The sequence below is a fragment of the Vombatus ursinus genome, unplaced genomic scaffold (genome assembly GCF_900497805.2).
Source record: "Vombatus ursinus unplaced genomic scaffold, bare-nosed wombat genome assembly UNPS02014807.1, whole genome shotgun sequence".
Classification (NCBI taxonomy): domain Eukaryota; kingdom Metazoa; phylum Chordata; class Mammalia; order Diprotodontia; family Vombatidae; genus Vombatus; species Vombatus ursinus.
Genome location: NW_020954585.1, coordinates 37147781 through 37175208, shown reverse-complemented (window position 1 = coordinate 37175208; position 27428 = coordinate 37147781). Strand labels below are relative to the sequence as shown.

Sequence of the window (27428 nt, the reverse complement as noted above, 5' to 3'; positions counted from 1 at the left end):
CACTAAATGCTACCTACACAGTTAACAGGATAACTATAGCTACCTTTGGACTGACATCTTATTTTTATTATAGAAGCTCACTCATGGACTTAAAGGTAGAGGAGAGTTTTTTACTAAAGGAGATGGCAATGACAAGATGGTAAGAGAGATCAAAAAGGATATACCAGAGAATTAATCACATAGGTCAGTTTAGCCATTCATGAAGACAATGTTCTTTTATATTAAAAGGAAAGAAACGAGACAGAGACAAATCTTGAATGTAAATAGAAGTTACCAAAAAAACTGATTGATCCACTGAAAGATTTTTAGGAATTCCAGAGACAAAGATATGCTTATATAAGCAGAAGTAAAAGTACTAAAGGAGAATGACGAGTTAGAAGAAATGAAGGAAGAAAAAGTAGTAACCAAGCAGGAGAGAATTCAGGCAGAAAATCAAGATATAGGGAAAGGTCAGACATAAAAAGGCAAAGCAGGAAGAGTGAAAGAAGCAGCACTTGTGATAGATGTTTTTCAGTGCTATTTGGGAAAACAATGAATGACTCATGATCTGTCACTAATGGGAGAGAAGGGTTTCATATTTAATTCATCCCTAGAAGAACTACTACAACTTTTAAACAGCAAAAATGATTTCCAAAAGTCCTAGAAAAAATCAATCTCATTTCTTTAAACATTATATCTTATACCTAAGGAAGTTAATTACTGTACTTTTTATTTCTAAATTCTTAAGAAGATTTAGTGGGAAGATATTTTATTTTTTTCAACTTTCAGAAATATTCATTTGTTCACTGAAAGTTGTTTCATTTTTCTTATTTATTAAGGTGTTAACTTTTAATATAATCTATTTGGTAACTTCCTATGCCAATTAAAGTGATGAGTCACCAGTGATATACTCAGATATCTGTATTCTATCCGCATAAGCAAGCTATGCTTCCCCTCCATTTACTGGCTATATTGGAGAATCCATCTCCAAAAGTTCTGTCTTTTTTGGAACTTACAAACCTCAAGTTCTCCCAATTTTTATTGTAATACTCATCACTTTCTTAATAAAAAAAAGATAGAAAACTATCCTCTAACAAAAAATTTTTTTTCTCAATCTAAATTGAGAATTACAGGAGTAAAATGGAAATAGCTCTTCTGTTCAAAACTGAGAACAGTAATACAGTTTGCATTTATTCATTTTATAACATTAACAAAGAGAATAGAGTTCAGATGTTTGGAAACAACAGCTTTGTCAGGTATTGCTTTTAGAGAGTTATCATCAAGTTCCTTAGCAATGGTTGGGAAATTATACTAGAATCCATTCCCTCTATTGCCACCTAAGTTTCTGTTTTTTAGAACCTTAATCTCAGAGCTGCCAGCATTTTTTCATAATTCTTTTTAGGAAGATCAACAGGTAATGAGAAATCCACCTCATTAAAGGGTACTTGAAGTATTCTCAATGTTCTAGGTCTGCTGGAATTTCGCCTCATTCAACTTTACCATTAAATACATTCACCAACAGTTACTAGAATCCCTATCCATAAAATAAAAATTTCAACAACTTCAAACATCTCCTGACACAGAATTCAGAAAACTAAATGACAAATATTTTCTTCCCACAACCTCCACTGTGTTGGACCAGCATACCTGGACCAAAGATGTCCTGTACCAAAACACCACTCAGGCACAGCTAGGGTCAGATCAGGGACAAGACAGGGACAAGAAAATCCGGAGATCCTCAGCAAAAGCTTCATAACAATCCTTCATTTTAAAATTGCATTTTAAAGGAGGAATAAGTCATACTCACCCTCCTGGTCTACTGAAATTTTGGATACTCTCTCTCAACCTCCTTTTACACGGGGGAAAAAAATGAATACAAAAACCCCAACTAGAATGAAAGAACATTCTTAATACCTTCATATTAGATGCCTCAGTTTCCAGTTTTGTTAGATGATTGGAATTATCTTCTAGCTCTTGTCGAAGATTTGAGTTCTCCATCTTCAGTGCCTCAACTTGTTTTAACAACTGATCGTATGAAGCTGCAGCCATCCTTGGCTACCCTTGGACCTATGAAATTAAAAATAATTTTGAATTTTTCTACCAAAAGCTTCTTATTTAAAAGGAAGGGGAAAATCAACCTCTTCCCTAACATTTATTTCCAAATAATACATAAAGGTTTTAGAATTAAACTGTATGCCCCAGATTCTTTGAATTAAGGCAGCAATCAGGATCTTTTGATTAAATTTCTAGGAAAATTGTACAAAAAAGTGATGTCTTCTATTGAGGCAAACAGAATTTAGTTTTAATTTTGTTTTCAATTATCAAAAATGAATTTTCTTTCCCTCTTACTCTCCCTCACCAGTGAGGAAAGGGGGAAAAAAAACGTATAACAAATATGCATAATCAAGCAAAACCAAGTCCTGCACTGGCTATATCCAAAAAATATCTTCTTTTGTACCCTAAGTCAATCACGTCTCTGTTGGGAAGTGGGCAGCATGCTTCATCTGGAACCGTGCTTGATCACTGCACTAATCAAGAGTCCTCAAGGCTTTCAAAGCTATTTAAAAATAACAGAATTTCCACAATGTTTGTGTGTGTGTGTGTGTGTATATTCATATACATACACACTCTCTGTTTGAAGAAAATCATCTCTATGAATTAGGATTTCTTCCAGGTAACATTTTATATAACCTTGACTCATATACAGACACATTTTACCAATCTGAATGACAATATACTAAAAATCTGTTCTGTTGCGCAACTATTGAAAAAATTTTATTCTCCCCAAAATGCAATATGAATTATGTGAGTTTTAAAAATCATATTCTCACATAGATGTCTCAGAAAATACATTAGAACTGTGACACTATTAATACAAGAATTCAATATAAGGTCCCTCACCTAAATTAGTTATTGAAATATCTAAGGATTGCATGAAAAAGTTCATACAACAGACCATGAGGACAACACTATAATGAGCTTTTTTTTTAATACAATAAATGTAAACATGAATACAAACTGGGATTTCACTAAAACAGAAGAAAAAGATTCTATTATCATTCTAAGATGTATGTGGCCTTGTGGAATCCTAAAACGGAGATTTAAGGACCACAAGATATTGTTATAGTAGGGGAGCCTTCTAAGAAGTAGAGATGTGAAAAAAGTCAGTGATAGTTATTTCTAGGGATAAGTAAGGGTGGGGGGAGAAAAGGAAGGCAGTTTAAGGTTCCTTTCAGCTCTTACAGTTTATGCAATGCAACTATAAGTACTAAAAGAGGTCTTTGATATCAAAAGATAGAAAAATTACATAACAAAAGCATGGGATCAAAGATATTTACTCTATATCTAGTTAAATCTCCAGCTCATTGTGGCCAAACAGAAACTTTAGGTATATTTATTCTTATTGGTACAAACAGAAGCAATGCTGGTACACCAACAGAGAGAACTAACCTTGAAGGCAGGAAGATATAGGTTCAACTTTCACCTTTGAAGCATTATGGCTGTGTGACTAAGCAAGTCACTTAATCTCTCAGTGCTCTGGGAACTCTCTAAGACAGGCCAGTACAATCTGCAGGCAGCTCGCAGCCCTCTAAAGGATTTCCTCTACATGCAAAGGATATTTTTCCCTACATTTTTCACACGTGCCCAGTGGCCCTAGGCTGTGCAAGCTTGCTTTAAGACCTCATTTGGGTGTTCACTATGCCACAGGTCCAGTATTTATCCTTATCTCTACTGGTACAAAGGGAAAGAACTTCTACTTAACCTTATGGGATTGCTGAGAATGAGCTGGTACTTTAGAAGTACTAAGAGATCTTGACATAAAGTATTTTATTAATGAAACAGACATTAAGTGTGTCTGTATGTGTGTGGGGGGGAGTTGTGAGAGGATGATGAGCTTTAGTTTTAGATATAGAGTCTAGGGTTTAAAAAAGAAAGCAAGGCTAGAGATAAAGTTATACTTAAAAGTAGCTTTGAACTATAGGATAATATTTAAAAAAATACAATGTGGGGATGAGTGAATTAATTAAATGCTATCTAAGAGTTTACAGTAATTGCTTCAACTGGGAATCTCTCCAAATAGACACTTTCAGATTTCAAAAGTATGAAGATAATTTTGTCCAAAAAAGATATCCTAAAGGATTATATAATAAGAGATTTCTCACAGATTAAATTATGTTCAGTCGGCTTTAGTGTTAAATGTATTGATTTTAATTTTGTCTAAACATGTAATTTTAAACATACCAAATAAGATAATTCAATGTATTTTTAGAGTAAAATGCATTTCAGTGCTCTGGGGAATACTAAGATAATATCTTTATTTCCTATCCTGAAAGATCAAATCAGCCTTGGTATTCACGTCATCAGTACCCTCTATCATTAGGCCCCTCTAAATGTAGGGTAGAAAACTTCCACTTAAGGAGGATATCCAGGACAGCCATCTCTTTAGTAGCAGCAAAAAATTAATACTATACTACTTTAAATTAATCAAATCAATTATTAAACACTTATTAAGTATCTATTATGTGCCAGGCACTGTGTTTATCAACGAGGATACAAAAAAAAAAAAGAGAGATAAAAAACAGCCCTTGCCCTCAAGGAGCTTATAATTCAAAGGGGTGGGGGAAAAGACAAGATACAAATAAATACATACAAAACAACTATGGGTAGCTAGGTTGCACAATGGATAGAGCACCAGGCCTAGTGTCAGGAAGACTTGAGTTCAAATCCAGCCTCAGACACTTACTAGCTCTGTGACCCTGGTCAAGTCACTTAACCCTGTTTGCCTCAGCTCCTCATCTGTAAAATGAGCTGAAGGGGAGATGGCAAAAGAAAATCCCAAAATGGGGTCATGAAGAGTTGGACATGACTTAAATGACTTAACAAGAACAACATATAAGAAGCAAGCTATATATATGATAAACTAGAAATAATTGAGAGGGAAGGCACTGGAATTAAGAGGGGTAGGGAAGGCGTTTCAGTAAAACATGGAATTTTAGTTGGTATTTAAAGGAAGCCTGAGAGGTCAGCAAGCAAAGTTGAAGAGGAAGAGCAAAACCAATTATGACATATAAATGTAATGGACTATAAGAAGTGATGAAATGGACAGTTTCACAGAGAATCCTGGAAGACTTGTATGAACTGATGCAGAATGAAGTGAGAATAAGGACAAAAATTTATACAATAACAACTTTATAAAGAAAAACAGCTTTGAACTTGAGAACTTTGATTAATGCAATGAACAACTACGAATAATGTTGAAGTATGCAACTTACCTCTTGAAAGAGAGGAAGGAATCAAGCTACAGAATAATAAATACATTTTCAGACAGTATGTAATATCTGTTTCACTTGACTCTATATATTTGTCACATGGGTATTGTTTTTCATTTTTCCCCCAATGGGGTTAAGGTGGGAGGTCAAGGGTGGATAGGGATAAAAAAGTGGTCAAAAAAAGGAAAAAGGGCATCACTGAGGTATCTTTTTTTTTTAAATTACAGAGAAAAGAACAGAAGGAAGGACAGAAAGGACAGACAAGCAGAAGTTTTGAAAACTACAAGTTGATCAAGCTGTATATAATAGATACCTGTAGTTTAATACACAATCCTCTTTTTCTGATCTGAGTATGTGAAATGTCCATCCTATTTGGTTTAAGTCAGGAATAAAAATGGTACTGTCTCTGAAGTCAGAGAGCCTCATTCCAGGTGTAACTTTACTACTCACTATTATTATATTAAAATATTATAATATATTATAGTGACTAGGTCAAGTCACTTCACCCCTTGGGGCATCAGTTTCTCATCTGTAACATGAAGGGGTTGGACTAACTCAACAAAACAGCCAGACAGGTAAGTAGATAGGTAGATAGATAGATAGATAGATAGATAGATAGATAGATAGATAGATGGATGGATGGATGGATGGATGGATGGATGGATGGATGGATGGACGGACAGACAGATGTGTACAGATACATGTTAATTTCTTATGAGTTTCAAGTCATGAAATCAGGTAGCTTTAGAATTATGAAGGTAGTACAGGATTTGATTTCTCAAAAGGGAAATTAACTATTAAGTAAATATAAACATATTCAAAGTAGTTAAACAGAAAAAGGAGGTCATGAGCAGATCAGGAAAGGCTTCATATGCTTGAGCCGTGTCTTAATGGAAGAGGGAGTATTATAAGGTGGACAGAGGTCAGGAAGAAGTACATTCCAGGCAGGGGAGAGCCCCTGCAGAGGCACAGTGATGAGAGAGAAATGTAGTGTTTGAGAAACAGAAAGAATGCCAGTTTGGCTATATTAGAGTGTTGTAGGGGGCATAAAGTCTATCAAAAAAGGCCAGATTGCATGGGGCTTTAAAAACTAAACAGGGCAATTTATATTTTCTCCTAGAGGCAACAGGAAGCTACCGGAGTTGGTTAAGGAGAGTTTTATTGTGAGATCTGGGCTTAAAGAAAATTATTTTGGCAGCAAGTTGTGGGATGGACTAGAGTAATGAGAAACCTGAAGAAGGGAGACCAATTAGGAAGCTTGATCCAATAATCCAGGAGAAATGATGAGGGCCTAAACTAATACGTGAAAGAAGAAAAGGAGTGAGATGCAAGAGCTATTTTGACAGTATAAATGGCAAGATATGGCAAGTGATTAGATATGTGGGGTGAAAAACAGTGAGGAAATTAAGATAACGCCAAGATTACAAGCCTGGAAGAATGGGAGGATGGTGGTACCTTTGTCAGAAATTGACAAGTTTATAAGAAGGAAGGGTTTAGGTCTGGGATTCTTAACCTGGGTCCAGAGACCCTTTAGATTTCAGCCCTCTGAGAGAAAAATACGACATTTATTTTCACTAACTTCTAAATGTGAAATTTAGTATTTCCTTAAAATTATTTAAAAACATTATTCTGAGAAAGGGTCCACAGGCTTCAACAAACTGTCAAAGAAGTCCGTGACACAAAAAAGACTAAGAAGCCCTAGTTTACGGGGAAAGATAATGAGTTTAGTTTTAGACACAGTGAATTTAGGAAGTCTCCAGGACATCCAGTCTTGACATGTCAAATAGGCAACTAATGATACATAATTAAAGCTCAGAGAAGAAACTGTGGCTAGATATACAAATATGGGAGTCAACTGCATAGGATAATTAAATCCCTAAAGACTGATGAGGCTACCAATAGAGAAAGTAGAGGGTTAAGAGGGCCTAGAACATACCCTTGGGGAGTGCTAACAGTTATGGGGATGAACCAGGAAAGAAGACAAAGGAACAGTAAGACAGGTATTAGGCAAACCAGAACAAAGCAGTGTCAGGGAAATCTAGAGAAGAAAGGATTCAGGAAAAGAGAGTAATCAACAATGATGAATACAGCAGATATTTGCAGAAATAAAAACCTACCAAAATAACTGGAGTGATATTAATTGTTCTTCTTTCAACCATGACAATAATAAAAATAACAAAATTACCTATATTTATTTATTCATTGCCATCCCAATCAAAATAGCAAAGGATTACTTTACAGTTAAAGAAAAAATTTATATGGAGGAGGAAGAAAAGATTAAGAACCTCAAGATTAATAATAAAAGAAAGTGGGAATGATGGGTTTTTTTTTTTCAGTAGTACCAGATCACAATCTATACTACAGATCACTGATCATCAAATTTGGTTCATAGTAGTTTAAAAAAATTGAAAAGCTCATGAGTGGGATTGATTAGAATACCAGACCCAGATGGCATAGTGTTCAGGAAAAGAAAGAAAGAAAGAAAGAAAACAATTACTGAGATAGTTTTCTCTATTTGATAGAAAAACTAAAAAGCAGTCTGGAGGAAATTAGGGTTAGACCAACATCTCACAATATAGAATCACAATAAGCTCCAAATGGATATATGGCCTAGATATTAAAGGTTACATCATAAATAAAAGAAAAAGGAAGGAGATACCTTTTGCAATTATTGATAGAGATCTTGACCAAACGAGTTTGAGAGGACCACAGAAGAGAAAATGAACAATTTTGATTAAATAAAGTTTAAAAGCTTTTGAACAAAATTGTTGCAGTTAAAATCTCAGGAAAAATCTTTGTAGCAAATTTTTTTAAAAATATGACAAGCAATGTGGAACAGTGGCTAGAAAGTTGACTTCATGGCCAGGAAGACTTTGATTCAAAGTCTTACCTCTAACACACAAGCTGTGAAACCCCTGGACAAGTAACTTAACTTGTGAGACCTCTAAGCAACTCTTTAAAAAACACTTTCAAGTCCCAAGAATGATACTATGTATTATTGGTAAGCTTCCTCATCTGGGAGTTCTCTATACCAAAAGTTTCAGTCACTCTCCCATTTCCAATAGTATCTAAGATATACAGGGAGGTAATATAGGAACACTCCCCATTTCCTAGTGTATAAATGGTCAGAAGATATTCTCAAAAGAAGGCAAGTTATTCACAATCATATGAAAACTCAAAAAAAAAAAATTCTTCTAGTATATTCCTCACAATCCATCATGTACTGTGTCATCTAGTGACATTGAGTATCCAATCTCTCAATGCCTAGTAATTTCACTTGTTGTTCTCCAATGATTGAAATTCTCTCTCCTCATCCCTACTCTCCTAACTTCCCTTGTTTCTTTTATGTCTTTGTAACTAAATTCTACCTTCTGTAAGATGCCTTTCCATACCCTCCTTAATGCTAGGGCTTTCTCTCTGTTGATTATTTCCAATTTATCACACCATGTATATGAATATATATACTTATATATATACATATATACATATGTACACACACACACACACACACACACACACATATATTCACACACACACATCTTGCTTGGACATAATCATTTCCATATTGTCTGCCCTATGACCATAAGCTCCTTGAGAGCAGGGAATGTTTTTGGTTTGGAGTAGGGTTAAGGGTCAGTTTTTTTGGTCTTTCTTTATATTTTCAGCACTTAGAACAGTGCTTGGCATACAGTTAGTTGGCGCTCAATAAATACTTGCTAACTGAAATCACTAATAATAAGGTAAATGTTCATTGGAATAACCCTGAAGTTGTTCCTACAAACACAAATACTCTACAAATAGGCAGAGATGACCAAAAAAAAGTGACAATTGTTGGAGGGGATATGGAAAAAGTCACAAATGCATCATCACGTAGTTGTGAATTAATACAGCTTTTCTGGAAAACGATACTCCCCCCCCAAATCACCAAACTGTCAATATCCACCCTTTGATCCAGACCTACAAAGAATTAAAAGGAAAGGACTTTCAAGTACAAAATACTCTTAGCATGAAATTTTTAGTATAAAAAAGAACTAGAAACTAAGAGAGAGTACCATCAGTTGGGCAATGGCTAAACAAATTATGATATAAAAAAGAAAATTACTGCACAACATGAAATGACAAAAGAGAATAGACTCAGAAAAACCTGGAAGGACTTGTATGAACCAATACAAAGAAAAGTGAGCAGAACCAGAGCAATTTATAAATAACTGTGGCATTCAAAAGAAAAACAACTCTAAAAGACTTAAAACAGTTAAATACAATGACTGAACAATATTTCAGAAGCATGTCACTCACTTCCTGACAGAGGGGTAATGGACTCAACGTATACAATGAAATGTGCACTTTTGGACATGGCAATTGTGTGAAATTGTTTTGCTGGTTTTTTGGTTCAATAATTTTGTTATACTTTTTTTTATTTGAAGAGGAGTTTGGGGAGCAAAAGAGGTAGAAGGTAGTATTATCAAAAAAAAAAGAAGAAAAGAGAGTTACAGAAGTATCTTTTAAAAACTGCACAGAAGAGGACAAAAGGATTTGTTTTGTTTGATAATGCTTACTGATCACAAAGGGATGGGGTTTTTTTGGGGGGGGGTTTCTTTTGGGGGGAAATTGAGAAGGGAGATAATGATAGTGAGGCAGAACAAAAAAGAATACGAGCATCAATGAAGCATTAAGAAAAAGTACACGACAGGAGGGAAGAACGTTCAGAGGAAAACTCAGGTAAGTATGACAGTTTTGGAATTAATGCTGAAAATATTATAAACTTTAAAAAATTGTATGTAATATATATGGAAATGCTCATACTTGTTAGGTTTTTTTATCCTGAAGATAAAAATGTAATTTTTAAAGACAATGGTAAAGCCTATAGCAGCTAATTTCATCGAAAAGGAAAAAAAAAAGGAAATGTATGAGGAACGGATGAGAAAACTGACAACAAAAGACCTTTGGTCTACTTTCATAAAATTCTGAGATGTAAAAGAGAAAGGGAAAGAATAAGCATTTATATAGTGTCTTCTATGAGAAATAGCAATGTGGTCAGTTTCACTGGATCATAGAGAACTTAGAGGGGAATAAGCTATTAGAAGACTGAAAAGGTAGAAAAGGTTATGAAGGTCTTTAAAAGCCAAAGGACTTGTAAGAAACAATGAAAAGTGAAAGGAACGGAACCAAGAGAACATTTTGTATAGTAACAGCAATATTGTTCGAAGAACAATTGTGAAGAACTAGCAAAGGTCCTATGAAAGAAAATACTATTCTACCTCCAGAAAAAGAATGGATAAATGGAAGTATGCGTAATAGGGTTTGTACACACACACACACACACACACACACACACACACACACACACACACACACACACACACACCCCTGTCAAATGGTGGCCTTTCCTAGCTCTGGGTGGGGAGGGAGACAGGAATTTAAAATGTAACAAAAAATTTAATAAAATCACGTTTTAAAAAAGCCAAAGGATGTTATATGTCATCTTAGAGGCACTAGGGAACCACTAAAGTTAATGGAATAGGAGGAGCCAGACTTGTGGTTTAGGAAGATCATGGAGACCAACCAAAGATTACTGTAATATTATAGTTGTGACTATTGTCTATGCTACACAAAGGTGGTGGCAATGTCAGAGGAGAGAAAGGGAAAAATACAAGGGAAGTTGCAGAGGTAGAATCAATAGCACTTGGCAACTCATTAGATACGTGGGGTAAGAGAATGAAGAGTTGAAAATGACAACTAGATTGTGGGCTTGGGCAACGACTAGGAGAGTGGGTAGTGCCCTTGATAATAATAAGGAAGTTATGAAGAGGGGAAGGTCATGTTCAGTTTTGAACATGTTGTGGAAAGGAGAAAGGACATCAAATTCAAGATACCTAATAAGTAGTTGGAGATGAAAGAATGGAAGGAAGTTATAAGATAGAGCTGGACAAACGATCTGAAATTGAATCCATGGGAACTGATGAGATCATGAAGTCAAACAGCATACAGGGAGAAAAGAGAGCCCAGGATAAAACCTTGAAGGTCACTCATGGTTAATGAGCATGGCCTGGGTAAGAGGAAGAGAGAGGAATACTGTGAAAGCAGAGAACATTTACCACACCCCAAAGAAGACTAAGATCCACAGTGTTAAATACTGCAGAAATGTCAAGAAGGATGAGGATTAAGAAAAGGTGATTAAATTTGGCAATAAAAGGAATATGAGCTAGCTGTTTTAATCTGCAGAGTTCATTGAATTTGCAGTTAAGAAAAGTCTATTTCTGATTGCCCCTAGATAATCTTACATGGTACATGGAAACAGCATAGTGTGGTGGAAATAATGGTACACTTGCAATCAGAAAACCTGAGTCTGAATCCTAGTTCTGAGATACTTCCTCGTTGTGTTACCACAAGGAAAAATGGCTTAATCTCTGAGTTCCTCAGTTTTAAAATAGCTGTTTAATACTTATACTACCTATCTCACAGGGTTGTTTTGTAAAGCTTCAAAGCATTAAATAAATAAATTTTCACTACAACATTGGACTTGGAGTCAACAGACTTGGGTTTGAATTCTGGTTCTGCTACTTACTACTTGTGGGTAGGTCTAGTCTCCTCATCTATAATAGTCTGTCACATGAGAGAATAGAAATAATTTCACTACTTTTCCAAGAAATTTAATTCAAGAAGGTTCTCCTCTCTATATTTTATGCATACTCTAAAAATGAAAGCTTCAACTTTGTGAAGGATATTGTATTCCTCTACATTTCCTTTTTTGCTTTATGATGAAATTAGCTAGCATAGGCTTTATCATTGTCTTTTTAAAAATATGTATAATTTTTATCTTTTGTTATTCTAATAAAAACTAACTATAAGCATTTCCATATACATGCATATATATATAACATACAACTTTTTTAAAATGTCATATATTCAGCATGTTAATTCTAAAGTATCATATTTAACTTAAGCTCAGTTAACTTCTGGATGGCTAAAACATTAAGAGTATTCTTAACCCCAGGATATCATAATTTGTCATTGTAATTGTAATTTGTCACTGAAGTATGATTTGGAATTTAAATGAGTCAGCTATTTTTGGTATAGCATTTCAGTCTCAACTACAACTGATTTTACAGTTCTGATATTAGATTTTAAAATTAGACTCATAGAAATACAACCTAACAAAAAACTCTTAGCCTAACTTATGTTCAACGCAATTTCTCAAGTACAAAAATAAAATTTCTCAAGTATAAAAAATTCAAATTTATTCTCATAGTCAATGGTATTTTTAATTTCACCCAGAAAAAAATTATACATGAAATCCCTAATATGTTGCTTATTTCTTTTACATAAAAATGTTAAATTTAACAGAAAGAAAGTGGTAAACAGAGAAATTAATTAAATTGTCATTGGGGGAAAACTTTTTAGAGTTTCATTTAAAATTATGTAAATTCCTTCTAGTTCAAAAAATAATGCTGACATCTAAAGTTAAAAAACACATTTTTCTTAGATTCCAATCAATTTTTAAAAACTGAATTATTTCAGAATCTAATGATCTCAGACTTAAGAATCAGCACCCAAAAAAATTTAAGGGATATTGTATCTGATATTAAGTGATTTTTATGGAACAAGCGCCATCTCTCCTTGGGGGTGTGGCATGTAGCTACTATAACTATAAGGAATAAAACATTAAGCCACAATAAATTCAGCTTTTATTCAATTCACAATTCTGCACAGAAAACAGAAAATATATCCACATTTTAAAACACATTTCTTGTATTGTCTTAAAAATTATTTCTTAACACCTAACCGCACATAAAAGAAAAGCTATGATCTGATGATTTAAGAATTGCTTCTAGATGTTATGCCATTTTATTCCAAAGTGAATAGGAGTAAAACTATGGCTTCTAAATATACCAAATCTACCAAAGTAACATTAGCAAACCCTACACAAAGCATTTTATAACCTAGAATGATCAGTTTTGGGGTGACCTAATTAATGGCATAAAAGCTGCACCTAACAAAGGAAGAGAAAGGGCTCACTGCTTCATAAATAATGTATTAAGCTTTCCTATAGGATTTGGGTTAAATCACAGATTTTGAATATCTCTTTTGTAATGTAAAATCAAAATGTCAGAACATTCCATTAGATTAAGCATTCACAAGTCTCTATTCTTCCACTATTTAAAAAAACCCCAATTTCTTATTTATTATAGCACTTGCACTCAACTTAATAATAAAGCTTCTCATAAATGGATTTCTCAGGCCAGCAACGTACCATAGGCTCTCAATTCCTGTTTCAGCTCGGCACAGGAGAAAATGCTACAGTCAACCACAAAAAGCCACCATATCCTGTCACTAACAAAGACACCAGTATCTTTCTGACACCCTATTCAAAGAGAGTTTGCTTAGATATTTCACAATAGCATGCAGACTACTGGCAACCAAATTTTCATCATTCAACAGATCACATGTAAGCTCTGCAGTACCTGCCTCACGCTCTTCCTTCTTTCCCCAGAAATGCTTCATTATGGTTCTGCTAGATCCACATCAAGGAATAAGCAGTCGCTTTGTATCCCTATCCCTCCCTTTGGCGGCGGCTGCTTGCTGCAGTTACTGTGGCAGAGGAAACAGGAAGACTTCAATGTACTAAAGCTTTTACTACTCGCCATGAATCTGCTCCATTCTTTGTTATCCTGTACCCGTTTCCTTAGATACTGTTATTCTGCTTTTTTCATGTCAAAAGGCTTTATTAAAACAAAACCCAGTTCTTGCAACAAAAGCTACTTTTTCTCCCCTCTGCCTCTCTTGACATTCCTACCCTCCCCCTTCTTCCTCTGCTGTCAAACACCCAGATCAGAACCACAGGAAAGCCATCGTTGGTCACCCCTGCAGTAAAAGGAAAAACAACCCTCTCCAGCTTGACATGCAACAGAGGACACTTCTAATGAAGTAAGCCAAGCTCACAAAAAGCCTCCAAGCTGCATGGGGCTTCTGGGAGTGGGCCGAATATGTAGCCTTTACATAGTCATTTTCATCATCCCCTCCCCCTCTGCAGCAAATGCTGCTGCCTGATTCCAGCACCTACCCCATTTCCGAACCTGGCTGCACTTCCATTCCATCTCCAGTGACACCCCCTACCCGGCTGCGCCAATACAACCACATGCCAGTCACGTGCAAGCTCAGTCAGCCAATCCCCCAGTTCCCATCAGGGGATGTGATGAGCTCTGATCAGCAATCAGCAGATTACACAGCTGCTGCTCATACCCTTTCAAAGCCAGTCTGGGGCTGAAAGCAAAGACCCCACCCCATAGCACAAGACTGGCCACAGCCCTAAAAATGATCCTTCACCCTCCCACCACCCCCAAAGCCGGTGATGGAAACTGTTATCCATTCTCGGAGGGGAGTGGTAGGGGAAGAGAGCATAAGGCTCTCTCCAAAGGGATCCAAAGGTGGTGGGGGACTGATACTTTATTCACTAGCCCATTTGGTCAAAGTTACCCTTGATATATACCCCACTCTTAAATACTACTGCCTTTCCTCTTTTAATTATTTACTATTTATACTATATAGATTATCTATACATATGTTTGCTTGTTGTCTCCCCGATTTGACTGCAGGCTCCTTAATGGCAGAAAATATTTATTGCCCTCTTTTTGTATCCCCAGAGTTCAGCACAGTGCCTGGCATATAGATGGTACTTAATAAATGTTTAATGACTGACATGTGCATGAATTTATAAACTTGAAAAAAAAAGCATATAGGTCACAAGTTCATAGAATCATAGGTTTAGAGAAGAAGGGACCACGGAGGTCACGTCATCTCATCGTAGATATGAGGGCTTCAGGTCACACAAGTAGAAGGAAGGGAATTCAAACCAGATCCTTTGACTACATTGGCTGGCACACAGTGTAGGACTTAATAATATGCATTTAATAAATAAGTGCTTACTAAACAAAAGGCACTTAATGCTTTTTTGACTTCAAAAAAACCCCAATATACTTTTAAAAGTATTTTTTATGTACCAAATAAAAATGTATTGTCTCTGCTCCCCTCACTGAAAAAAAGAAAAAAGAAAAAAAATCCATGTAACAAATATGCTGAGTCAAGCAAAACACATTATATAGTGGTGATTTCCAAAAACGTGTGTCTCATTTGGTATATTAGTTCCATCGCAGGGGGTAGGTAGCATTCTTCATACTCATCAGAACTGTCTTTCAAAACTCTTCAATCTTATAATATAGATGTTATAGCAGACATTTTTCTTCTGGTTTTGCCTCCTTCAGTCTGCATCAGTTTGTGCAAGTCATCCCCGTTATCTTTGAAACCATCTCTTTCTATGTTGGGGTTTTTTGTTTTTTTTGGGGGGGGGCTAGGCAGTGGGGTTTAAGTGACTTGCCCAGGGTCACACAGCTAGTGTTATGTGTCTGAGGCAGGATTTGAACTCAGGTCCTCCTGAATCCAGGGCCAGTGCTCTATCCACTACACCACCTAGCTGCCCCTACTTTCTATGTTTTTACAGGGCAAAAGTATATTACATTTATATACTTCAGTTTGTTTATTGGACTTTGCTCAATTTATAGGCACCCTCTTAGTTTCCAGTTCTTTGTAACTACAAAAGAAACATTATTTTTGTACATATGGTATCTTTTTCTTCTTTTTTTATTTCTTTGAGATCAAGGCCTAATAGAGGTAGCACTGGGTCAAAGAGTATGTACAGTCTAGAAATATAGGGAGAGCCTAATTGCAAATCGCTTTCCAGAATGGCTAGATAACTTTACAGCTTCACCAACATGCATAAATGAATTCTTGCAGCCCCTGTAACATTTGTCATTTTCCTTTTTTTTTTCTCGGCAATGGCAATCTGATGGGTATGAGCTGGAACTTGAGAGCTGCTTTAATTTCATTTATCTAATTATCAGTGATTTAAAGCATTTTAATTTCATTTTTTCTGCAACTGGGCATTTTTTTTCTCCCTCCCTTATCCTCCCCCACAACATTTGACAAAGTCATGATATCCTTTTGGACAAGATGGAGAGATGTTAACTGTTCAGTATAGTCTTGATTTGGAACTCAATGAATGTTAATAGTCAAAAATGTCAATAAATGGGTTAATAACCTAGATGGAGGTAGGTCTCTTCAGGAGTGCCAAAGAAATATGCCTTCAATTCTGTTCTACTCATTATTTTTATCAGTGACTTGGGTGAAAGAGTAGTTGGCAAATGAAAAAAGAAAACAAATTTTCAATGGAAGATAGACATTTAAATACTTAACAGAGGAGTATGTGTATGTATGAGAGGGATTTAAAGCTGAATTCAAGGGACGGCAAGAGGCTAATGATTAGATATGGTAGTTCCAAGGCCACAAAATGAAATTGGTTGGGGAAAAATAAAGAAAATTGTCTTCTAAAGATATCTCATAATTTTCCTGGGGCCAGAACTCAGCCCAGTCCTTCATGGATGCCAGGGACTATCCTCCTCAGGAGATGTAATGAAAGTGGGAAAAAAGAATTTAGAGACAGATGAATTATTAAAATTGTAGTCCCGGCAGCCTGTGGTCTTCCTATTATGAGCCAATTCCTATAGTATACAAAAATTGTATTAACTAGTATTTACTAAGCACCTGCTCTGTGCCAGTAAGTACTATGTATGCTAAGTACTAAGGATACAAAGAAAGCAAAAAATAGCAAGAAATCCCTGTTGTCAAGGAGCTCCACAGTCTAACCAGGAAAGACAAAATGAAAACAACTATTTACAAACTATATACATACATATATATATATATGTATGTATCTATACACATATATGCATATACATGTGTATAGATATATACATACATTTTTATATATGTATATATATGTGTGTGTGTGTGTATATATATATGAGATAAATTGGGAGTAGTCTTGAATGGAAGGCATTAAGATTAAGGGAGAGGCTTCTTGTGGAAGGCAGAACATTATCTGGAACCTGAAGTAAAACAGGGAAGCTAGGAGATAGAGATGAAGAGGGAGAACTTTCCAGGCAGGGGGAGTGTCTAGTGAAAACACTTAGAGCCACTTTAGTGTAGTTCTCTAGCAGGCAGGTGGGCAGGAAACACTGGCTGGAAGTCGGCCCACCTATCTGCCTTCCTCCCTGCCTGGAGGGATGGCAGGGATCATCCTCTCTAGGCATACCCAACTATTAAAGTTTCCTTGGCATAAGACTTCTGAGGATTACCAAAGAAAGTTAAAGGCTCCGAAGGTATCCCAACCTTTTCAACCCAGAATGTTCCCTTGACGGCCTCACTTCAGAGAGGGACATGCCTCAGATATGCTAGAGAACTACACTAAAGTGGGAGGCCAGACCCTAATGACACTGCCAGAAGCAACAGAGGTTTTCTGATACACTTAATTGTTGAAAATTCCCTATTCCCTTTTTTAAGTAAATAGTCTTCAGATATACCAGAAGACTAGACTACTAGTGGCAAGGCCAGACCTGGTTTGAAGAGTCCTTCCTCAACTCCAACAGGGACAAACCTTTGCTTGACTTGTGAAGCCCTTCATAACCTAGGCCCTACTCACCTTTCCAGTCTTCTTATTCCCCACCACACCAGTGACACTAGCCTCCTTGCTGTTGCTTGAACATGACACTTTATCACATGGTTCTAAGTGAAGCTTACTCTATGAGAAGGATAGCTGACTCTATGGAAAAGATAGCTTACTTTATGGATAAGAGTCAGTATATCCAGAAAGATCTAAACAGAACCTTGATCTTAAAGAAAAAAACTTAGGCTAGTCATGTCTTCAACCCCTTCAGGCTCTACTCTTCACTTTTCAAACTTTCTTTACCATACTGAAGAAGCCTTCTCAGACTCCCCCTTTCACTTCCCACACTAGAAATACTCTCCATCCCTAGGTGTACACCAAATGCCATCCCCATCCCCCAACCCCACACCTTCAGCTTCCATTTATGTGGGGCCTTCTCCACCAGAAAGTATGTTCCTTGAGAGCACGGTTTGTCTTTCTGCTTATATTTGTATTCCCAGTGCAAAGTAAAGTGCCTGGCATATTGTAAGTACTTCATAAATGTTTGTTGACTTGCTGACTAAACATTTTAATGAACAAAAGAGAAAATGAATAAGTCGATGAATTGGGAATGCAACTTAAAAAAAAAAGTCAGAAAAGCAACAAATCAAAAAATCCCAACTAAACACCAAAACAGGAATTCTAAAAATCAAAGAGATTAACAAAATTGAAAACAAAACCATGAACTGATAAACTAGAAACTGGTTTAAGAATAGGAAAAAAAAAACAAACTAGTAGATAAACCATTAATTAGCTTGTCTGACTTAAAAAAAGAAAAACCAAATTAACAATATTAAAAATGAAAGTAACAAATGAAAATGAACTATATGCCAACAATATAAGAGTAGATTCATGAGTTCCATAACCATGTACCACAACAAATTCCAAATGGATATGACCTAAATTGTATCACAGACTCAGATCTAGAAGGGACTTTAGAAACCATCTAAGTCAATCCTTTCATTTTATAGACAAGGAAACTTAGGCCCAAAGATATTAAGTTGCATAACAAAAGAACTGTAAAGCTTTCATCCAATCTAGCCTTCTACCCTAATTTTGCCATCTGTCCAGCTGATGCCCTGTTTCTCCTATCTGGAAAAGCAACCTTCAGATTATATGCTCAAAAATCATGCTTCCTGTTCCTGGTGGAGTGAATTCATTCAGCTTTGAAATTCCCATCCTGGGACTAAGCTGTATTGATTGGTTAATGACTGTAAACTCACCCAGCCCACTACACCTAGTCAGTCCCAGACCAGGCCATGTTTCACATACTGTTCAAACAAGACATATGCTCCGCCACTTTACAATTCCAACACCCTCCACCTCTTGCTCTGGACACACTCATCAAAAATAGTGACAGTGTTCCTGGAGAGTGTGTCAATTGGGATAAGACAGCAAACATTGAGGTACTTCCTTGAACTAAATTGTCAAGCATTCAAACTACTTCATAGAGGGCAACTCCAATGGCTGGCCATATTGTTTGAATGCAAAATGTACACTTGCCAAAAAGACTATTTTATGGAGAACTCACACAGGACAAGCATTCATACGGTGGTCAGAAGATGCGATACAAGATCTCTCCTAAGAACTTTGGAATTGATTGTGTGCCATGGGAGACACTGGCACAGGACCACTCAGCATGGCATGCCCACATCAGAGAAGATGCTCTACTTTACGAGCAAAGAAGAACTGAAACGGCTCAAAAGTAACACAAGATGTGCAAATTTAGAGAATACACCCCAAATGTTCACACGGACTATTTGTGCCAGACCTGTGGTAGAATATTCTGAGTTTGTAATGGCCTGATCAACCACAGTCAGACACACTGAAACTTGACTCTAGCATAGTGATGTCATTTTGGTCCTCTTCAAGAATAAAGGACAACAACCAACCAACCTATGGATCAACTGAGCATCCCTGTGACTCCCTGGATCAAAACTGCCTTTTGGGCCTCTTCACCTCTCTATGTGCTGTCTCCCCACAAGTTCCTTCCATCCCATACCCTCAAGCTTAAAAAAGGTACTGTCCTACTTTTTAAATTTGTATCCTTAGTGCCTTAGCACAGTGCCTGGAGCATATTATATGCTAAATGATTTTTCACTTATTCATTTATACATGTCCAAGCTCACATACAGACAGAGTAATGATTTGAACGCAGGTCCTCAGATACCATATCCCAGTATACCCTTTATACTATGTCATAATGATATAAAAGACCACATCATTAAAACAAAATTAGAAAATAATAATAATGATGACGATAGCTAACATTTATATAGCACCTATTACATTCCAGACACTGCTAAGTATTTTACAAATATTATCTCATTGATCCTTGCAACAGTGCTATGGGGTAAGGTACTATTATTACTATCCCCATTTTACAGATGAAAAAATTTAGGTAAATGGAAGTTAAGTGACTTACTCAGGGTCACACAGCCAGTAAGTAACTGAGATCAAATCTGAACTGAGATCTTCCTGACTCCAGGCTCAGCACTCCACCCACTGTGACACTTAGCTGTCCCAAGAGAATCGAGATATGTCAATATGCCAAATTTAAGGTTAGAATAAAATGCGAAACCTTATAAAAGAGAACATTTTAAAAGACTAAAAAGGAAATCATTTTGTGTGTGTGTATATATATATATATATATAAAAATTTGAAAGCTTTGATAAAACTCAACACAGCTAAAAGAAGACTTAAATTTTAAATCAACTATCTAATATAAGGCTAATTTGCAAGACATGCAGGAAATTAACATAAAGATACAAGGCCAAGTAGATAAGAGTTCCCTTTATCACAGTATAAACATTTTCTCTAATCCCCACGACCTCTCAAACGTTCCAAAGATAAATCGACTTCAGCTCCAAAAGAAGGCTGAAACAAAACAAAACAAAACCCAGGAACTAAGCTCACTGATCCTGAGCTCACTAGGCACCCTCCCTTACCACACACTGGCACACTTGAAGACCCAAAACAGGCTTATATCAAAACCCACCCCTGCCTCTTTCCAGTGCCACGGAGATCCTGGCTCCAGACTGCAGAAGTCTGCATTGCCTGCTGAGGCTGCCCCCTGGAAGCACCAGAGCTGTAGAACTCTGAATTGCCAGGGAAAACATGCTCTGGACTGAGGGGGTGGGACAGATCACCAGGACAGGATACCTTGCACGCTGCAGGCTGCATAGCACTCCACCAAGACTGCGGGAAAGAGCATAGCATCCAGCTAGGACCAGTTCTGATCGCCCAGAAGTCAGCCTATGGCAAAGACCGAGCTAGGTTGGTGAAACGTGAATTGCCCAGTGTGGGAGAAGGCTGAGATACTTTGAGATCCTGACTTCAAGGAAATCACAATCACAGGAGAAAGAAAATAAAAAGGAGAAAAGACTAAAAGAACCAAATATTTCCAGAAGAAAACTCAATAACCTTGAACATAAACAGATAAATCAGTATGAAAAACAAGGAGATATGACCTCCAGATCTAGCAAATGAGTTCAGGCATCTATGAATAAATATTGCAAAATAAAGGAAAATGATCTAACACTTGCTGAGATAGAGGACCCTGCAGAATTTGAAGAAAAAGTTGAATCACTACACACTATTCCTGAGCAGTTTAAGAGAAATGACAATTATGACAGCAGAATTTATATCCAGCACAGCAAAAATCATGAGAATAAAAAAACGGAATTTGCAATAGTGTCACCAAAGAAACAAAAGAGAGAACAGATTAGGATTGCAAATACAGACACTAAAGAAAATCTAGAAGAGAAATAAATGTTCATTATGCAAGTAAAACATAACAAACTCTAAGGCAGAATGCTTAGAGATAACCTAAAGATCATAAGTCTCCCAGAAGAACATGATATAACAAAAAAACTTAATATCATACTGAAGGAGATAATAGAATAAAATTGCCAAGAACTTCTGAAAAATAGAAAATGAAGTGGCAATTGAAAGAATTCACAGGTTGCCTCCAGAAAAAAACCCAAGGCTGCAAACTCCAAGATGTATAGTGATTAAATTTAATGATTCAATTCAGAAACAAGAAATTCTGCAAGCCAACAGAAGAAAGATATTCAAATAAGACAAGTCTCTTCCATACCCACTAGAAAAAGAAGGAAAGAACGGAATATTGTCTCCCAAAGAGCACTGGAGCTTAGGATGCAGCACAGGTTGACCTATCATGCAAATCTGCTTAACCACATAGGACAGAAGATGGACTTTTGTTAATTATAAAGAATAATTGGAAACATTTTTAGAAAGAAAATCACAATTGAAGAGATTACTTGCTTCTCAAACACCTCAAACAACAAAAATGCAGAAGTAGTGAATATGCAGCAGGCACATTAGCAGCAAAAGAGTGACAAAAAAGAGACCACTAAGAGACTTCTTTATAAATGTACACAAAGAGACAGGGCAGAAATCTGGTAGAGGCAACAAGTGAAGAGGCAGATAGAGGCATTATAGACAACCTGGCAATAATCTGCCTCGGGGTGAATCAGGTTTTTTGTTCATTTGTTTTTTATGGGACTACATTAAAACATGGGAGGGTATATAACACGAGGAGCAGGGAGATTGATTTGATATGCATGTGTGATGTGCCTGGTTCAAATGAAGCAATGAGGGGAAGGTGATCTCAACGGTCTCAGAAAGAGATGAGCCTACCAGGGGAGTGGGCAAAAAGGAGGTGGAACACGTTAAAAAGGAAGGGAAGAAAAAGGAGGCCTTACTTTGAAACTGGGAGTGGTTCCACAAATGAATGCTCCTGGGGTGAAAAGACAATGAAGCCTGGAGAAGTTGGTGCTTGAAAAGTCTACTAGTCCTGAGAGGAGGAGAGTTGGAATTCCTAAGGGCAACTGGCACTCTGAGAAGTGAAATGCATGGACATATGGGAAAAGATTTCCAGGCAAATGTAGAAAAATGGGTCAACAAAGGTAGGTTTAGATCAGTCCTGGGCTGCAATAATCAAGGATGTAGTGGGGGAGGGAACCTACCCTGGGGGAGGGTCCTCTTTGACCCTGCAATAATTGGCATTGTTCTGAAAGTGAGGTACCATGGAAAGAGGAAATTCGTGAGACAAGGCAGTAACAGAAAGTGTCTAGAGAGGAAAGGCTAGAACAGAAATGTTGGAAGCTTTGCTTGCATGAAAAATACAGAGAAAAGAGAGAGACCAGATAATTATAAGGGTCATGAATCAGAGAATGAGAGTCTAGAGTAGAAACAGAAAGAGAAGATGGATAATGGAGAGTGAAAGAAATCTTTTTTGGAAAGGGGCACAAAATATGAAATTTTAAAAACTAATTAATAGGACTTGCATGAAGGAGAGGAGAAGGAATCTATCTGACTGAGAGGGAAGAAGAGAGGGAAGAAATATATAACCAGATAAAAGCAAGAGAAATAAAGGACCTAAGAAACAAAACCCTAAAGGGAAAGGGATAACAAACCAGAAGGAAAGATCAGGAGTGAGGGGAAGAAAGTCAATGGGAACAGGGCCATCTTTTAAAAAGATAAAGTAACTGAAGGAGCATAATAACATGTGTACAGCAAAAGGGGAGAAAAATCATAACTTGGAAAAAATTAATTTTAGAGACAGAGGAAAATATAAAGCTAACTCTTGTAACTTTAAATGTCAATGGATTAAATAATCTGATATAACAAAAAAGAATGACAAATTGGATATGAAAACAAAACCCTACAATCTGTTATGTATGCGAAACACATTTTAAAAAATAAAGAAATACACAAAATAAAATTGAGGGGATGAAAAAACTTTACTATGCATACTGTGAATGCAAAATAGTGGTAGTTGCCAACACACTAGCAGACAAGGCAGAAACAAAAAATAAAAAGGGATAAACAAGGAAACTATATTATGCTGAAAGGAATCACCAGAGACAACAAACAATACCAGTAATAAACTTATATGTTCCAAATGTCTTAGCATCCAAATTCATAAAGGAAATATTACCAGAGCTTCAAGAAGACAAGTAACACAATAGTGACAAGAGACTTCAATGTCCCTCTATCAGTTTTGTTAAGTCTAACAGATAAACAAAAGAGAAAATATGGAATTGAGCAAGTTGCTGGAGAAAGCAGAGTTAAAATACCTATGAAATCTTCTAAATAGGCCATCAAAAGAACAATATTTCTCAACATCACATAGAACTGTAAAAAAAATTAATCATACGCCAGTGCAGAGAAATACCGCAAACAGGTAAAAGGGCAAAAAGAGTTAATGTATCCTTTGTAGAATATAATGCAAAAGTAAAAATAGAAATTGGTTCTGGAACCAAAATCAAAAGATACAGACTCAAGCTTTAACAATGAAATCTTAAATAAGGAGTGAGCTAAAGAACAAATCATATAAACAATCAATAATCATGTAAAAGAAAATGATAATGATGACAACATAGTAAAATTTCTGAGACGTGACTAAAGCAATCCTCAGGGGAAAATCATATCCTTACAATGAAATATTAACAAAGCAGAAAAAAGAAAAGATTAATGAATTGACTGTTTTAAAAGATTAGGAAATTAACAAATAAACCTAAAATAAGCACAAAAGAGAAGATATTGAAAATTGGAGGGAAAATAGATAAATGGGAAACAAAAACCCCATAGAAATGCTAAATAAAAGACTAATTCTTTGAAAAGACTAATAAAATTGATAAACCCTTAGCTAATCTGATTTTTTAAAAAAGGGCAGAAAATCAAAAATAAAATAGCAAATGAGCAAGTTGAAATTACAGCAAAACCAGAAGGAGTGAAAAGGAAAATCAGATCGTATTATGGATAGTTATATACTGAGAACACAAAAGAAATGGAGTAATAGCTTCAAATATGAAATACCCAAACTATCAGAAGTCTAGATAGAGTTCTTATATAACCTGATCTCAGAAAAGGAAATAAGTCTAACTGTTCAAAACAAAACAAAAAACCCAACTATCAAAGAAAAAACTCTTGGTTCTGATAAATTCAAAGGAGAATTCTATCAAACTTTTAAAGTAGCTAATGTCCACACTTCACAAATTATTCTTAAAAACTGAGGGGGAAAAAAGCACCCTACCAGAATCCCTTCATGAGACAAATATAATCCTAATACTTAAACCAAGGAAAGATAAAACAGAGAAAGAAAACAATGGGTCAATTTCATTAATGAACACTAACCCAAAAATTTTAAACAAAATCTTACCAAACTGACTACAACAATTTATCCAATAAGTCATTCATTATGATTAAGTGGGATTTATACCAGGGTTGAAACATTAGGAAAACAATCAACATAATTAATCATATTAAAAATCAAAATGTCCAAAAGTACACAATCATCTTTAAAAATGCAGGAAAAAAAATCCTTTGACAAACAACAGCACTCTTCTACGCTTAAAAAAAAAAGAAAGAAAAATAAAAACCTACAAAGTATAGGCATCGAGGAACTTATTTTTCATATCAAAAATAGCTTCTACCTGCTCATTATCACCTCTATTATTCAAAATTGTACTAGAAATGTTAGCAATGTCTATATCCCAAAGATTTCTCCAAAAAAAAGGGAGAAGGACCTATTTGTACAAAACTATTTATGGCAGCTCTTTTTGTGGTGCCTAAGAATTGGAAATCAAAGGGATGCTGATAAATTGGGGAATGACTAAACAAGCTGTAGTACACAATGGTAATGGAATATTATTGTGCTATAAGAAATGACAACCAGTATGATTTCAGAAAAACCTGGAAAGACTTACACAACTGATACAAAGTGAAGTGAATGGAACCAAGAGAACATGTACACAGTAACAGCAATACTGTACGATTGTACAACGAAGAATTGTGAATGACTTAGCTATTCTCAGCAATACAATGATCTAAGACAATCCGTAAGGACTAATGATGAAACATACTATCTGCCTTCGGAGACAGAACTGATATTGTGTGAAGACGGATTGAAGCATGCTATTTTTCACTTTCTTTCACTCTTTTTCTTTTATTCGAGTCTTCTTGTACAAAATTACTAATATGGAAATGTTTTATATGATTGTACATGTATAACCTATATACTGTCTCAGGGAGAAGGAGTAGAAGGGGAAAGATAGAATTTGGAACTCAAAACTTAAAATACAAATGTTTTTAAAAAAAGGTTCAAAACACTAAGGAACTTAAAGAAAATAAAAAGCAAGGGAAATTACCAAAAAAAAAAAAAAGGGAAAGAAATGTTAGCTACAGCAATAAGAGAAGAAAAAGAAATTGAAGGAATTAGAATAGGCAATGAGGAAACAAAACTGTCACTCTTTGCAAATGATATAATGATATACTTAGAGAATCCCAGAAAATCAACTAAAAAACTAGTGGAAATGATTAACAACTTTAGCAAAGTTGCAAGACACAAAATAAACCTACATAATGGGTACATGATCTAGACATAAAGGGTGATACCAATAAGCAAATCAGGAGAGCAAGGAATAGTTTACCTGTCAGCTCTATGGATAAGGGAAGGATTTAGGACCAAAGAAAATACAGAATATTAAAAAATGTAAAATAGATAATTTTGATTATATAAAATTAAAAAGTTTCTGTACAAACAAAACCAATGCACCAAAATTCTAAGGAAAGCGGAAAACTGGGGGAAAAATTTGCAACAAGTAGCTCTGATAAAAGCCTCATTTTTCAAATATATATACAGAACTGAGTCAAATTTATAAAAATACAAATCATTTCCCAACTGAGAAATTGTCAAACGATATGAACAGGTAGTTTTCCAACAAAGAAACCAAAGCTATCTACAGTCATATAAAGAAACGCTCTAAATCACTACTGATTAGAGAAATGCAAATTAAAACAATTCTGAACTACTATCTTACAACTATCAGATTGGCTAATATGACAAAAAAGGAAAATGTTGGAGAGAATACTGGAAAACTTGGACACTAATGCATTACTGATGGAGTTGTGAATTGATCCAACCATTCTGAAGAACAATTTGGAACTATGCACAAAGGGCTATAAAACTGTGCATAACCTTTGATCCAGCAATAACCACTGCTAGGTCTACATCCCAAAGAGATCCAAAAAAAGAGGGGAAAGGACCAATTTGTACAAAAATATTTATAGCAGCTCTTTTTGTGGTGGCTAAGAACTGGAAACTGAGTGAATACCTTGAAATCAGGGAATGACTGAACAAGTTGTTGTATATGATTGTGACTGAATATTACTGAGCTATAAGAAATGATAAGCAGGATGATTTCAGAAAAACCTGGAAAGACTCAGAACCGGGAGAATACCATGAAGAACTGTGAATGACCGAGCTATTCTCAGCAATACAACAATCCAAGACAACCCCAAAGGACTCATGATGAAACATGCTATCTGCCTCCAAAGAACTGATATTATATGAAAACAGACTGAAAGCATGGTGTTTTTCACTTTCTTTTTATTCTTTTTTTATTCAAATCTTCTTGTACAAGATGACTAATACGGAAATATTTTACATGAATGCACATGCATAACCTATATTGGATTGCTTACCATCTTCAAGATGCAGATGGGAGGGGATAAAGGAGAGAAGGGATAGAATTTAGAACTCCAAACATAAAAAAAAAGTAAAAAGCTGTTTTAATATGTAATCGTATCTAAGTTATATAAACAATTAATAAAT

The 27428-nt window shown here is 35.8% G+C and overlaps 1 protein-coding gene across 9 annotated transcripts in view; it reads right to left on the bottom strand.

The window, feature by feature from the left end:
- Positions 1 to 27428, bottom strand: part of APC (APC, WNT signaling pathway regulator) — a 145489-nt gene that overhangs the window by 111012 nt on the left and 7049 nt on the right. For 8 of the 9 annotated variants that reach the window (XM_027874412.1, XM_027874414.1, XM_027874413.1 and 5 more), the window contains exon 2: positions 1894 to 2046. In XM_027874412.1, coding sequence (XP_027730213.1) covers positions 1894 to 2028 — 135 coding nt within the window. In that variant the 5' untranslated portion in view covers positions 2029 to 2046. Of the gene's footprint in view, positions 1 to 1893; positions 2047 to 27428 lie in introns of those variants that run through there. The other variant, XM_027874421.1, reaches the window with a different exon arrangement.